Here is a 16,368-nt window from a genome sequence, read left to right on the forward strand (position 1 = left end):
AGTTCCCCTCTGCACTAACTGGGATGACATCTGGGCAGCTTAACAACAGACACCAAACAGACCCCACCGCCAGCACCCTTTGGAATCACGAAAGACCAGTGGTGAGGGCGTGGCTGACAAGTAACGTGCTGAGCGCGGCTTCTTACCTCGGCAGGGGTCGTTTTTCACGAGAAACTCATCCAGGGCCATCCACCCTCCGCCGACGCGGACCATCACGGTGCTGCGCAGGATGCGGACCAGCCGCAGCTGCTGGGAGTCCCCGAACTGCAGGGCCAAGGACACAGGTGAGCCGGGGCGCTGGGGGGGGCAGGGCGGACGACACGCCCCTAATGGAGCAGACTGTATTCAGATGGAGTGACAAGTTCGCAGTTTGGAGCGAATTTTAACTCTCACTTTTTTGCATTTTTCACAGAAAACTTAAAATATGGAAAAGCTAAAGGTCACTGTCTTGACGTACTTTCCAAGGGTTGTGACCCTGCCCCCAAGGGGAAGCTGGAGGACAGACAAGGCGTTAGCTCACTTTGAGTCTTTCAAAGACGCTGCCCAAATTAAAATCCAGTAATACAATTCTTTGTTAAGCTAGTTTTTTTTCCATAAAAGAAAAGGTAGCTATGAGGTAGATGTCAGCTTCTGAATACAGTGTGCTCAAAAGTTAAATGGAAAACAGCAAATATCTCACGTCTCAAGGAAACCCTTGCAAAGCATCATCGTTATTAAAAGTTTAGAAGGAAATCTGATTTTACACATCATTTTAGAAATAAACCCTTAAATATTCTCTAATTGTGACTGTCACCAGCAGAAAATTTTCTTCATTTGAACAAATGATTAGATAGTGTTTATACTAAAATTTAGTTGAAGAAATTAAAATTTTAATCTACCATGCTGACTGTAAGTAGTTTTCAACAATCATTTCGAGATATTAAAACAAGCATGATTTTCTGATATTTATTTTTCCTTTTTTTCCTGCCAAATATGCCAACTTCCCAAGCCTATCAACATTTGGAGTTTCCTATCGCATAAATTATCCTCTTCCCAAAATAAAGAGGCAAGAGAAGAGAATCATGAGATCCCAAAACAAAAATCAAACATATGGTTGGAGAAATGGAATTCCTAAAATTGTTTAATTCAAAGAGAATGTTGGGGGGAGAATTCAATCACTTAAGATTTTCAAAGTTAAAAGGAGAACCATAACTTTGAAACAGGGCACAAAATTTGAAAATGCCAGAAAGGATGTTTGAGAAGGATCCATAATCAACTTCTCTCAAAATCAGTTTTTTTGTGGTAATTTTCCATATGACTTTGCACTCACTCAAGTTCACTGTTAATTTATACAGGCAAGGTGATTGAAAAAAATACCACCCCCAACCCAAGCCCTTATCTTTGAAAATAAAAATCACCCTTCATCTTTCATCTCACATAGGTTATAGGTTTTTATACAAAGTGACTGCAGCCACAGCATGGTGTGGTGTGAGGAGCACTGAAGTGGGGACCAGAAATGTGAGGGAAAGAACGTCCTGTCCCAGGAAGGAAGCTGCCCGCAGACACTGGCCCTGTGAGTGGGAGCAGGGAGGCACCGAGGAGTCCATCAGATCCGAGGGCAATGCCAGCTTGCGTCACGGTACGGGGTCTTCTCTAGGTAAGTGAGGGGAGAAGGAAAGGAGCTCTGTGTCTCCCAGAGGCAATCAGGAATGAACCCCAAGCTGAGCTATATTCTTAGATTACTGTGCCCCGTCAATGTGACAAAATGATTTGTCAGCCTATTTGCACGGATTCCATTCCTTTTTCCCCTTAATTTCTTACTAAAGCTCTCTGAAATAGTCTAACTTGCTTTTACTGAGCTATGGGGAAAAGGAGGTTTACCCAAGCCAGAGGCCAACGTGGCTGGGGAAGCCGAGGCCAGAGCGATGAGTGTGGACGGGGAGCACATCTCTACAGACAGGGAGCAGCACAAATCTGGCAGAGAAGGGTTGCCAGGGAAGCAAGGACCCCTGGACAGTCTTAGGGACAACAGTAGGCTCTGTTTCCTTCTCTTAAATGGGAAATCCCTTACAGTGACCTGGGTCATGGCTCTGGTATTTCCCACGTGACTGTGGGCACAGTGGTCCTTAAGGCCTCAGGTGCCTCGTGTATAAAATGAACTTCATAATTCTGTTCCCCACATTGGAATGGACTCCTCTGACCCTCTGCCGGTCAGTGGAGTAGAGGACATCGGTGCCACTTCAGAGGGGCCCTGTACCCACATGTAGTCATTAGCAAACAGGCCCGACCTTTAGGTGCTACTTGCCACTCTTCTGCAATGATTTATTTAAAGTCAGTTTGGCTGTTCTTGTTTTCATTTTCTTTCCATCCTTTGTTCTTCCCACTGGCCCAGAATGTAACTATAGTTAGTGGTTAAGGCAGTGCCTGGAACTCAACATTGATTGAAGGCCTCAAATCCACCAAGTGTTTCTGATTTCATTTCACAAGACAAATTTTACCCATGCAACTTCCTTCCATTTAAAGACATAGGACCCCGGAGCCCTCAAAAAGAACTAAAAGGTTAGAATTACCAAGCAGAGTCAAAAGCATTTAATCTTCTTTGCAAGTCTAATTTGATCCCATTAGATCATACTGGCTGGCCATAATTGGCAAACTTCAGGCTACAGCCAAGTATGATTCCACACTACACTTCTCACATACCTTATAATTATAAAATGTAAGTACAAATAACTAAAATATTAATAAGGTATTTAAACAGACTTGAGTACCTTAAATACCCCAAGACTTTTCTGACTTAATGTGCATTACAAATTCTGTGTTAATGGTCAAAAGACTTGGGTGTAAGTCAGAACTGTGCTGTCTGATATTCTGACTTCCAAAACAGAAGGACAAGACTGGGCTCTTTCAGAGGTGGGATAGACTGATATCACAGTTGACTTCCCTGGAACCATACTATGTACTTGTAACGCAGCCCAGCAAAATATTGTTTTTAGCTGATCAAATTTTGAATGGAAAATTATATACACTTGTATCTTTTTCTTTGAAGACAGCTTTAGAACACTTGCCCGGCTAGCAGTTTCTCCGCTTGGTAAGACAACCTGATGTGACCCAGGCATGCTTCAGATTATGTCCTCTCCCCATAGCAAAGAACAGGCAGCATTAGCCACACAGACCATTTCCACCAAAAAGTATGATTGCAAGGCACACTGTACCTGATTGCCGAGGAAGAACTATAGACAGTTAAGAGTAAAGGATGGAGGAAATGGAAGGAAAAAAACAAAACAAAACAGAGAACATTTTGTCAAATTAACACTAAGGAATGAAAATCACATAGTCATGTTAACGGTTTCAAGAACAATACATACTGACCATATTCTTATCCAGCTTCAGACTCAGGGCAGACTCAGGGATGTGGTTTTACAAGCTAAGAAGACCTAACTTTTGCACTCTATGTTGCTACTGTTAATTCATCTCTCTCACAGGTAATTAAAACAAAACAAAACCCAACAGACCAGGGTAAGACTGCTTGGAGCCTTATTATAACCCAAGGCTTGGGCTGGATCTAAGGCAGAGCCACGTGACACTCTGCTCCCTGGCTCAGAGCAGCACCGTGGCTCTGCTGAACCTTGAAGACAGTTCTGACGTGCCCATGAATCTCATTTTCGTGCTCCTAACCGGCTGCATGTCACTCTGTCATCTGAAATGGCCACCTAAATCCTCTTTGCCAATCCTAGATCTACCTTAGGACCTTAGAGAATCCTGACATACTGCTGAGTACATTTTAGGAATCCTGTCATAGATTCTTTTTATGTCCCCACCTGGCCCCAAACGAAGCTAAAACACAGCATGGCTCACTGTCATTCATGGCCTTACTCAGCACGGCTTTCTGCAGAAGACTACTGAGCGGGCTAAGAGTCCTGTGGAGCCTGAACACAGCTCTTCTAGCCCTGAGCCTCTGAGCCACATGGGCTATGACGACCAGCTCCTTGGGGGCAATGGCCAGTCATTAGATAGCTGGTTCCTTATCTTATGGTAAAGGTGCCTCCACGTCCACAAAGACCTGTTCAGTAGTGAAGAGAGGGCTCTGAAATGTCTCCCCTGTTGGATCTCATACAAGCAATTGCGGACCAAATAGGGCACTATTTTCCAGATGCAACTATGTGGGGCTCTGAATCTTAGCCCACAGGACACCTGACACCTGGCACCTGCGGAGATGAGGGCCAGACACTGCATGTCAAGTCCCACTGGCTCTGGTCCTCCAAGCATCGCAAGCAGGAAGCTGGGGTCACCCATCTGTCGTGTCAGGCTCTTTCCTGTAAGGGCCGCACAGAAGGAATGACCACCACGAAGGACTGGTTTTCTCTTTCTTACCCGGTATTTATTCTCTCCAATCTGCTCCACCTGAAACCTTTTAGCACATTTGCACTGAGCCACTTGTCTTGTGACCTATTAGTAGTGAATAAAAACAAAAAGAAAATTGTGAGGGATAAAGCAAGACTCCCTCTTCAAAGAAACAAAGATCTTTACATGTCATCAGAGAAGCTCTTCATTACATATTTTTAGGAATTCCAGGCTTTTAACACATGCATTTATCATCTATCATGAGTCTCATGGAGACTCGGTTAGATGCTGAATATAAAGGAAATTCACCAGTAATGATACAACACATTCTTCCATCTTGCTTCAAAATTCCCTCAGAGAAATGTGCTAATATGCATGCATCAATATTAACTGACTAATTAACGGCAAATTATGAGTTGATTTAAATCTCTACCTAGGAGCCTGGCCCTGGGGTGCTCTGGGCCACTCCCCAGACCAGGCCCATTGCTTCCCCCATCTCAGGATCAATTCTATGAGCTCCTAATGAATTCATACTTTTTAGCGTGACGCAGTTTTCAATGTGATACAGTTCTTAAATAGGCAGAGAGGTTGGTGGGTATACATCTTAAACACTATGCTACATATGAAGATGCTCCTCTGGACCCTGAAGCAGAGTCTGTTCTAGGCAACGTGGTGCCCTGGAGAGGTTCTCTGAAACTGAAGAGCACCACATAGAGATGACTCACGTGAGTGAATTCATCGAGACGGAGCCACAGCTTGATAGCTAGCTGGAGACCCACGGGGGCTCCACCATCCAACAGGGGATCCCCAAACAGAACTCCAGATAATCACCTCCCAACAGACATGCTGAAGGGCTGATATGGCAATTGCACCCGATCAAATTTAGGACAGTAGCAACATGTCATCAAAAATGTACTCAAAATACAATTATTTCTCGTACCTCGTCTTCAATTTTATCTGCATCAGTTGTTGGTCGATAAGCATCCTTGTTGGGATGGAGAGCAGCCACGAATTCATAGTAATCAATATAACCATCCCCATCTCGGTCAAAAATGTCAGCAACGGCAGTCATCTCTAACTTGGTAGTAGGGAACTCTGGAGGAAAATTAATCACATTTTGGAACATTAACTAAGAGAAAAGGCTTACTTGGCTGGTTGGAGGTTATATAAATACTTCTTTAAAAGAATTTGTCTTAACTTTTTTTTCCCTGAAAACCAGTACATGCTCCCTTTAGAAAACTTAGAAAATACAAAAAGTTACAAAGAAGATAAACATCACCCCGAAATATATTATGGCATACTCAGAGCATGCCCCAGAACACACTCAGTTTTTGGCATTTTTGCTAATAGACTCATAACCCTCCCAACCCCCTATGCAATTTAAAACCAGAGACCTGCCACTGAACTTCAGAATATACTTATTCACTCCACTATCGATAGGTCGGATATTTAGATTATTTCAGGAGACAAACAATTTGGAATAAACAGGGTGAAGTTTTTCTACATTTAGATTATTGCTTTGGGTTCCTCACAACTGCTTTCCAAGGTGTGAATGCTACAGTAACCAGAATGAGTTCTTGAGACATAAAGTGAACTACACTGTCTCTCAGATGGAAATCTCTGCTGGCGGCCCACTGTCTCTAGAATAAGATCTGATCCCTTCATGATGGCCAACAACGCCCCACATTAACAGTTGTTTTCTACCTTTCCAACTTTACATCTTACCAATTCTGAGGTCATGACACTCCAGCCATGTTAACCTCTGAGAACCTGCCAAGTTCATTCTCCTCTCAGCACTTTGTACCTGCTGCAGTTCTGCCTCTGTCTCTCCCCTGAAATCTTGACGTGGCTGAATCCTTACCATCACTTAGGTCTCAACTCAGGTATTACCTCCAGACAGGCCTTCTTGGGCCTCTATGTGAAGCAGCACACCTGTGAGATGTGCTCTGTGATCTGGGCAAGTCACTTAACTAAACGCCTCACTTATTCCTTTTGCTAAAAATACATGAGATCATACATTTTGTAAGCTTTTATACAGATGTCAGAAACTGACATTATGAGGGATGTATTGTACAACAAAATGATAAATATAATTAACACTGCTGTATGTCACATATAAAAGCTGTTGAGAGTAAACCCTAAGAGTTCTCATCACAAGAAGTAATTTTTTTATGTCTTAAATTTGTACCTATATGAAATGATGTTCACTAAACTTACTGTGATAATTACTTCATATACGTAAATCAAATCATTATGCTGTATACCTTAACCTTATACACTGCTGTATGCTACTTACATCTCAATAAAATTGGAAGAAAAAAAAATAAATCTGAATTCCTATTGAACAACTGATATTGTGAAAAACTTAAAAAAAATATTTTATAGGCATATCTCATGTCAGTTTCTGGCATCTATGTAACAGCTTATAAAATATATGATCTCATTTACTATGCTTCAGATATCATCCCCTTCTTTTAAACAAATTTAAGGTTTGCACCAACTCCATCTATGCCAAGCAAGTTTATTGGCACCATTTTCCCAACAGTATATGATCACTTCATATCTCTCTGTGTCATATTTTGGTAATTCTTGCAATATTTCAAAATTTCCATTATTATTATTATTTCTCATGGTGATCTGTGATCAATGATCTCTGATGTTATTACTGCAAAATGATAATGACTTGCTAAAGGCGCAGATGATGGTCAGCATATTTTAGCAATAAATTATTTTTAAATTAAGGTATGTACATCATTTTTTAAGGTATAACACTATTGAATACTTAAAATACTAGACTACAGTATAGTATAAACATAACTTTTATATCACTGGGAAACCAAAAATGTCTAATGGTTCTCTCTATTCCAATATTTGCTTTATAAAGGTGGTCTGGAAGTGAACCTGCAATATCTCCAATGTCTGCCTGTACTTAGAACTTCATTATTCACAATAGTTAGCTCCTTTTCTAAACCTTGAATGTGTTTTGCTTGCCATAATGTGTCAAATAAGACCTGATTGTTTTAACTCTAAGCAAAATGAGGTCCGACTCCCCATCAAAACAATAGACCAATTTTAGTAAGCAGGTACATTACTTCTTCTCTAAGACTTCAGCTTTCACTTAAGAAAGACTGTTTAGCCAGAAATATAGCCTGCTTCGACAAAGCAAGTGCAAGGAATCTAGGTGTGACCTGGGTTTGGAATTGTGACTGGACTCACTGGATGCTAGAATGCCATCGATAAACTCCTGACGGGTTATCTTCCCATCCTGGTCCTTGTCAATTCGCCGGAAGAAATCCATCACCCGAGACTTTTTGTGATTCATCCAACGCATATACTTTTTCCTCCAGACATCGAAGTCAAAGTTGGCAAATTCCTTCAACTAGACAGAGATCAGAGGCATCAACAAGACCTACTGTTTTGGCCTTCAAACCTGCCCAGAGCATACCCAAACTTTCAGACATCCAGCAAAGCCATGCAGGCCTTTTCAGGGGACCAACAATGAAATCTCTGTGTTGCCTCTTTTGTGAAGGCACATTGGCTCCTTCACTTAAAGCCATGATTGTTTACATGAGCTGCGGTAAAATGGAGCAGTGAGAGAAACAGTAACTCAACAACCACCATGGAAGATACAGAGAATGCAGAACAAGAGTGGGTGGGGTCGGCCTTGCTTTCCCTTGGCATTTTTTCAAAGGATCATCCCCTCAGATGTAAAAGAATGGATTCTACCCCAGAAGAGAAGTCCTCAGTGTGCCCCACTTATGTGGTGTTTCTTTGGGATGGCGCCAGAGGGAGTGAACTGCCCTCTGATTCCCACTGTGAGTATTTGGTCCTGGTGGACAGCAGCGGGCCTGTGCAGTGGACAAAGTGATGCTGGGCTGCTTGCACTATGCCAGTGACACGGACTCAGGATGACTTAAAACAGTGCAGTGGTTTTCCCCCTGGTCTTTCAAACTCCAAAGTTGGAAGGAATGGGGGAAAAAAAGAAAAAGCCAAAACCAAAAATGCTGAAAACTCAACTGGATCTACAGAAATAACAACAAAAAACACAGAACACTCACTTCTGGGCATAGCTGCTTTGATATGCACAAATGAAAAAATATAAAAGATATTAGAAATTTGTTTTAGAAACTAGGAAGTGAAGTACTATATTTTTCAGACCAGTTAATGATACTTCAAAATAGATTTGCTTTTTATAATCTACTGAAGAATCGACAAATAACAGGATTATAAAAAAACTACTCATTTCATAATTGGGGAGTTTATATCTTTACAAAAAGGGCTCAGTAACAGTCATTTTTATGAGATGCTCCACACCTGGCGGTAACTTTGCCAAGTTAGGCTCCTGATTCTCAACCATGGCCGGGCGCTAAGGAGGATGGCGCCACAGGCCGGACCCGCCTGGACTGGCTGACAGCCTGCTTTCCAGGACCAGTGCTACAGCCCGTCAGCTGTTAGCTTCCTCACATGGGTCTTTTCTCCCACGGGGCCTGCAGGACTGAGTCCTGGCCTACACTGCTCTGTTGCTCCTCCTGCAGAAGTAGTAGGTCAAGGCACACGGGTCAGTACCCAGAGCCTCCGAAGGGCTGTGTTTTGATAAGTCACTTCCCTCCAGGGACGGCTGCCCGGCGGGGCCTCACCTCCTCCAGCCGGTCCAAAGCGTCGTTCAGCTTCCGCTGCCGCTCCAGCGCCAACAGCCACACCTGCTGCCAGCGCCCGGAGAGCTGGTTGATCCGTGGATTTTTTGCTTCAGACTGTGAGAGGATTGGCATGGGAGGAGGCGCAGGCTGACTCAAGGACTTCCCTGAAAGGAAAAATAATCATGAGATTAGAAAAGCTGGTTTTGTCCATTCACAATGAGAAGGTGCCATCTGGCTGAACCTAAAGGATCTGCACAATGACATCCGGTCAGTAACTGAGGAAGGAAACTCGGGCCCTGGCCGCACTGAGGCACGGAAGCAGAAACGACTGCTGCTCTCCCCTAGCCAACAAGTACGTGTCTCACACTTTCAGTCGGTTCCGCCCCACTCTGCGGACCAAGGAAACACAATAGTTCTACAGGCGCCAACTTATTTTAGGAAGAAACTACTGTAAACCAATGTAAACAGTCAGCGCTGATGACTAAAATAATCAGAAGGCTGCTACAAATGAATCAGTTTAGCCACCCCCAAATTTCATACCAATTCAAAAAACTGGAGTCTAGCTACTGTCTAAGAAAAGTGAGTTTCAAAAACAGATTTTCATTCCAATCCCATATGGTTTTTGAAATGCTCATCCTCAGTGAGCAGGAAGGACGCCTCCTGCCCAAGGGCACCACGTACTGCCGCCGCCACGGGACTTCTCCATGAAAGGCGCGTGGGCTGGCTCTAGGATCTTCCTCTTGTACGTCTTGGTGACCCGGTCCACATCAGGCTGCTTGCGAGTCATCTCCTCCATAAACGTCTGGTGAACACAAAACAAGAAAGAGTTGAGGGTTTTTTGGACTGAGACGGAAATAGGCAACTTCTTACTAAAAGGGCTAAGCCTGCTACAAATGGATCACTAGATATGCCTTTAAACATGGCCCCACTCCTTTCAAGAAATATGATGAGTGAGGCACATCATCAAGTACTAGAGACCTGAAAGAATAAGACATGACTCTGAGTATCAGAAGCTCATGGCTGAGTGAGGAAACCAGGCCAGGCAGAGCAATGAGTGGTACCCAGGTCCCCAAAGCAGGCCTAGGATGGGCACACACAGCCCAAGTTGGGCAGGAAGGCTGCCTGGAGGCTGGTGCCTGAGCTGTGTGCTGAGCAATGGGCCAAAGACTGGGGGCAAGGCGGTCCCACGGAAGCCTGAGTGGAGTGAACCAGGGCCCTGATCACTGGCTGAACTGAGGATGCCATCAGAGGTGGGGCAAGAGGGACAGCTGGAGAGGCAGGCAGCACAAAGGTCCAGGGAGGCCTTGTGTCAGGCTGACGGACTGGGATTTTATTCTGAAAGCAATTGGCAAGGGGGCTACAAGTGGGTGGGCAACTGAAGGATTTTGATCCAGAAAAGAGACACCAACAGATCTCTGTCTTAGAGCTATCGCTCCGGCCTCAGTGTAGGAGGCAGGACATAAGATAAAGAGCTGGGTGGAGTGGCACAGAAGTTAGGAACCTAATGCAGTAACTGAGGCAAAACACAGTGAGGGCCTAAGCCAGGGCAGGAGAGGAGCCGCCATGCAGTATTCTGAAAGTAGAACAGATAAGACCCAACAACTGGCTAAACGTAGGGCTACAGAAAGAGAAGAAATCCCAGACACACAGCACAGGCTTCTGTGTTGGGTGACTGAGTGGATGAGGAGTGAGGAGGCAGTGTGGAGGGAAGGGGGGTTAGGGCCAGGGCCAGGAAGCAAGGCTGCGGTGAAGTTTCAGAACTGTTTCTGGCTTCCTGTATGTGCAGATGAGGCAGGAGATATGGAAACCCTTGGTGTACAGGTGCTGGCTGAAGGTGAAGGCTAAATACCTTGGGTGTGAGAAGAGGGTTAAGAATGGAACTTTAGGGAACAGCAACCTTAACAAGTGCATAAAGGAAGAAGAGGGCCTCCCTGGTGGCTCAGTGGTACAGAACCCACTGCTAATGCAGGAGACATCGGCTTGATCACTGGAGAAGAAAACGGCCACCCACTCCAGTGTTCTTGCCTGGGAAATCCCATGGACAGAGGAGCCCAGGGCCTTAGTCCATGGGGTCACAAAAGAGCTGGACATAACTTAGCGACTAACCAATAACAAAGGAAGAGAAACTGGCTAAGAAGACTGAGCAGCAATGGTCAGACAGACGGTGGTGGTGGAGGGGCGCGGGGGAGAAAGATGGGGGCTGGAAGGTGTAAGGAATGAGGGGTGGGAGCAGACGGGCGAGGGACTGGCCTTGATGCAAGAAGATACTCTTACTCAGGAGAGGAGGGGTCAGTGTAGGTGAACTCCAAGGGAAGCACAGGGCAAGGTTAATCATATCTGCTGAAAGAATTCACACCCAGGGCATTACTAAGCGAGAGCTATACTTGTTTCAGTGTAAGGTATCATGGCTAAAAACCATGGTTTTAACCATGGTTAACAAGTATTTGTCTACTAAGAATATATGGTATATGAAGATAACTCAAGAGTTTTCCTCCATTCAGTTTAGTTCGGTGTGTTGTCTGGCCCATCTCTGGGTTCATGTAATAAATATTTCTGAATCCAGGTGTGATGGGATAGGTCCCAGGTAATGGCACCATGGTGCAGAGGCTAGTCAATAGAAACCAATAGTCAACAGACCCAGCTAACTCATGCCCGGACCCCCGCCCCACGAAAACTGCGAGAGAGTAAGCACGTTTTAAGCTGGTAAGTCTGCAGGAATATGTTCAGCAGCCATTAAAACACGGATGCACAGAGCAAAGGAAATGGGCTCCATGGGCCACGCGGGAAACCTATGACCAGAGGACGGGGTGGGGGTACCTGGTGCTCAGCAATAAGGGCTTTCACTCGGTCGATGTTCTGAGGGATCGGATCCTGATCCCGTTGAATGAGGGTGGTCTCGGCCCACTGGATCCATGCCAGAAGTTCTTCTAAGAGCTCGGCGTTCGCCACCAGTTCCGACAGGGCAGCTTCGAGGCGCTGCTGGTGCTGCTTAGCCCACGTCAGGACCTGCGGGGGAGGGGACCCGGTGGCTCTCAGTCAAGCACATTCCTTATTTTCAAAGCCCCTTTTTGTGTGAGCCTAACAATGACTTTTAGGGAAAAGACCACCCAAGCAGTCAAGAGGCCTCACTCTTGCTCCAGAGACAGAGCTGGAATAAGAAGTCAGTTCCCCTGAAAACAAATGCAGTACACGGTCTTAGACACAGAAGGTCCCTGGAAGGAGGAAAGGGCACGGCATGTGTCCACTGGACGTCATCAAGGAACGTGTTACAATACCAGCACCGTCCTTTCAGGTTTCTGCACATTATCAAGAAAACAGTCACTGCTAAAATGCTAATAACCTGACTCCTGTTGAGCTATTCAGAGTGAGTGAAAGATTCCTTACATGGGGGATGGGACACTTGTGGTCTTCCTGTAAACCTAGGGACTCACCTCCTCAAAGCGTGCCCGGATGATGGTGATCCAGTGCTTGATGGTGGTGATGCAGTCAGGATGGCAGACTGCCAGGATGACTTCTCCCATGGCCACTGCTGTGTTAACATCCACTCGCTTTTCTTCCACTTTCTTCATGAATTCCTAAACAAACAAGATTTGAAACCTTAAACCTACTCTAGCAGCACTGTTAGTTTAGACTGAGAGGAGAAAACCACTTCAGTGTTTTTTTTTAACTGTGTTGACACAGACCTCTAAAGTATGTATTTAGGTGTCTCTGGCATTTTCTTTCCAGTTCTCACAGGTGTGGGAAAGTAAGGGACTTATAGAAGAATGATTTTCAGTGAACGAATGGTAAGGACTAGAAACACAGAAGCTGACCTCCTTCCTGAGCACTCCCTCTTTTTACAAATTCCTGTTTATATTCATTTCCATATGTGTAAACGGTACTGGACAAAAATAGTGACAGCTACAAAACACTACAATGTTTTAACAATACCTAACACAATGCAATCACAAAACCAAGAGTAAAATCTCTAGGTGGGAAATACAAAAATTAAAAAAGGAAACACTTCCCATCTCCTTAGAACAGCCACACTGAGGCCCCAGACACCACATTATGCCCTGCAGCCTGGTGAGCAGCTCTGGGGGCACAGATCAGGCTTGGAGCTGGTCAGGGAGGAAAGCCACGCAAGGTGTATGCAGAGGGGTGGGGGTGGGGTGTTCTTTAGTAAAGCTAGAGCAGCCCATGTTTTCCTCTGGTACTAACACCAGCTGTTTGACTTGCTTATAACCTGCATGTGCCACTTTTGCAAAAGACGAGAGGATGAGTGGTCTCTAGGGGGTCAGAAAACCCACATGTCATTTCCCCTTGTGGGCAGTGTGGGGACCCGCACCCTGAGATGGATTACCTTGTGAGTGTCAATGAGAGACTGCAGAGCTTCCGTGTCATCGGGAAGTGCTCCCCGAAAGCGTAGCGTCTGCTCAGCTTCAGAAAGCCACTCCAGAAGCATGTGGATTGTGTCCCGAAACTCTTCTGCCTGAAATAACCAAGCACAAGAGCCTGAGCCTCTCTGTTGGGAGTAACCAACAGAGTAACCAACCAAGCCCAGAGCCTCTGGGACCTCTGCTGAGGTCCCAGACACGGCAGCCAGAGAGGGGTCTGGCCTGAACTCACTGGCCTATCAAAGGCACCTAGAGGCTCTACTGAAGCCCCCAAAGGTCATTTTTCATCTGTGCTACTTTGAAAATCAACTGGAGTCATGATTTCTCTAATACAGACATGCTAAATGTTCTTGTAGAACATCTAGAACATCAATTTTTGACTCCTTGTGAGACTGGCCGGAACTGATCCTGACAAAGAGGCCAGACTGGCTTTGCTCAGGCCCCCCCGGTGCTGTCTGACCTGCTTCAAGGCCTGCTCCAGCCGGCTCTGTTTGCAGACGGAGAGTTTGCACACGGTGTCCCAGCGAGTGCTCAGCTCCTGGAGCTGCCCCTTCACCCAAGTGGTGTCATCTCGACTGTTCTCTATCAGTTCCCGGCCTGATCGCTTCAGGACCTGAACGGTTCCTGTTCGCTTTCCCAGTTCCTTCTGGAAAACCTGGAAAGTAGGAGAATTAGTTCGTCTCACAAACATTTTGAATTCAAGAAGTAAAACCAAAGAGAAAGTATTCCTTTCCTTCAATTCTCCTTTGATAGGTTCTAATTGTGTGTCTTTTATGCAAATATGGAGGTGGGACCACAAGTGAAAAAGAAGCATCAGAGGACGCGGGTCTGAATGAGGCCATGTGACTTTGGATAAGCTGCTTAACTGCAGTCCCAGCTTCCTCACCTGTGATACAGGGACCTTGCTATGCTAACCTCTCCAGAACTGTGGGACTTTTAAAATTGACTTTTATTGGAGTATAGTTGATTTACAATGTTGGGTTAGTTTCTTTTTTTGGGCCACACCATGCTGCATGTGGGAAGTTAGTTTCCTGGTCAGGGATCAAACCCGCATTCCCTGCATAGGAAGCACAGAGTCTTAACCCCTGAACCACCAGGGAAGTCCCTGTTACGTTAGTTTCTGCCGTACAGCAAAGTGCACCAGTTATACATACACATTCATCCACTCATTTTCAGATTCTTTTCCCATATATGTTACTACAGAGTATTGAGTAGAGTTCCCCGTGTTATTCAGTAGATTGTTAGCTATCTATTTTAGATACGGTAGTATGTATATGTCAATCCCAATCATCCAATTTATCCCTCCCCTCTCTTTTCCCTCTTGGTAAGAGCGCACCTGCCATGTACATAAAAATCTGGTGTAATTTCAAGGTAAAGCTGAATGCTTGATGCTGAAGCAGGAGAGCAGTATGCAGTTCAACATACAGGTGTAGGTACTAAATGTTGGTATGCACGGTGCTAGCTTGCCAGGTTCACAAGCAGTTGAAAAAGCACTCATTTTCATTGTAAGAATCAGTGGAAAATGGATATCTTGAGGGTCTCCTGAATTTAAATCCAATTTGATTCAACTGAGACATATAAGATTCAATTGAGACATATAAACAGGAAGTGGGAGGGAACCTCAAAATGAAGCTTACACATCGGCACATCTGAATCAAACCAAGTTTGGTCAGTTCTTTGTGACTGATGCAGAATCCCGGCAGCAGTTTGTTTAAACACACAGAGCAAGGAGCCGCCTCTCCGACAAGCAGAGACACAGGCTCTTTCCGCCTTCCTTTCTAGGGAAGCCCTAGGAGGGCAGCAGGAGCAGAAGGCACACAGGGATGGGGGACCCGATGGCTTCGCCCTCCACACAGCCCAGATCTCACCCCTCACCTTGTGGGCATCCATGAGGTTCATGACGAGGTCCAGGTCTCCGTGGACAGGCTGGTCCTCAGCCAGCTGTGGCTCCACCTTGTACAACCAGTCAACCAAGGCCTGCAGGGCGTCCATGAATTGGCCGGAAAACAGCAGGGCCTCCTCCAGCTTGTGCTGCCTGAGACAAGCACATAAGCCTCACTAATTTTAATGATCCTTTTATGAATGGCCCATAGTTCTGGCCGTTGAAAGGGAATACTGCTTGAACTCTATCTAGAGACCACTGTGTTAGAACAGTTAAAAATATTATAAAAAGTGACTAAGAGATATGTAGGTATGTTTAGGTAAACCACTCTCAAAAATGGATTAAGCACAGTACAGGTGACAGGTAGAGATGCACTTCTGGGATCTCAAGAGTCCAGCTGCTATACACATACACAAACCCTACGACCCAAGGTCTTTTTATTTACATTACACCACTCCAGGAGAGGGGGACGATTCTGTTAATGGCCTGGGGCCAGCAGTTCAACTCCTAACTCTCCATCTGTCATGAGACTCTAGCCTGTCTCTTTACCTCTTTGAAACTCAAGTCACCTCATCTGAAAAATTGGGAGTACAAATAATAAAGAGTTATCATAATGCTTACATAGCATAGTGGGTACAAGTGGATAAAAGTACAACTTTTAGAACTAAATCTCAGCTCTGTCACTTAGCAGCTGAGTGAGCACGGGGGAGTCAAGAAACCTCTTCATGACTCTTTTCTGATCTGTAAAAGGGGGAGGAGAGTACTCCCACCTCAGTGGTTGTTATAAGGATGACTGAGTCTCATGGTGGTTAAAGGAGATACTATATCAGAGGTTTTTGAAGAACATTCAAAACCTGGCATTCCTGAGCCAGGATTCTGGCATTACAAATTGGCGATTTACATATATTTATAGCTCTATTAATACTATTGTTGGCTTGATTTTATAGGCTTCTCTCTTTGTAATACAGTAAGTTTCAAGTTTAAGTAAGATAATTTTAATATATTTTCCTCAAATTACTTCATAATTCATCACTCAATTAATTGGAAATACCAAGATGCTACTGTTACTGATGTGTTAGCTTCATTATCATTTTTACAGAATCTGGTACCGTCTCCTGGTTACTTTTGGGGGACAACACAGAGACCCACGAAG

General features: G+C 44.9%; 1 protein-coding gene across 25 annotated transcripts in view; it reads right to left on the reverse strand.

Moving 5' to 3' along the window:
• MACF1 (microtubule actin crosslinking factor 1) overlaps positions 1-16,368 on the reverse strand; it is a 337,865-nt gene that overhangs the window by 12,907 nt on the left and 308,590 nt on the right. For 18 of the 25 annotated variants that reach the window (XM_043461815.1, XM_043461814.1, XM_043461828.1 and 15 more), the window contains 12 exons: positions 15,209-15,368; positions 13,794-13,988; positions 13,300-13,428; positions 12,389-12,532; positions 11,775-11,963; positions 9,639-9,759; positions 8,958-9,121; positions 7,537-7,699; positions 5,261-5,415; positions 4,351-4,425; positions 3,192-3,209; positions 147-264 (listed from right to left, as the gene is read on the reverse strand). In XM_043461815.1, the coding sequence (XP_043317750.1) occupies positions 147-264; positions 3,192-3,209; positions 4,351-4,425; positions 5,261-5,415; positions 7,537-7,699; positions 8,958-9,121; positions 9,639-9,759; positions 11,775-11,963; positions 12,389-12,532; positions 13,300-13,428; positions 13,794-13,988; positions 15,209-15,368 (1,631 nt within the window). The remainder of the gene's footprint in view (positions 1-146; positions 265-3,191; positions 3,210-4,350; positions 4,426-5,260; positions 5,416-7,536; positions 7,700-8,957; positions 9,122-9,638; positions 9,760-11,774; positions 11,964-12,388; positions 12,533-13,299; positions 13,429-13,793; positions 13,989-15,208; positions 15,369-16,368) is intronic. The other 7 variants (XM_043461824.1, XM_043461830.1, XM_043461827.1 and 4 more) reach the window with 1 other exon arrangement.

Source organism: Cervus canadensis, chromosome 2, assembly GCF_019320065.1.
Source record: "Cervus canadensis isolate Bull #8, Minnesota chromosome 2, ASM1932006v1, whole genome shotgun sequence".
In the NCBI taxonomy this organism is placed as follows: Eukaryota; Metazoa; Chordata; class Mammalia; order Artiodactyla; family Cervidae; genus Cervus; species Cervus canadensis.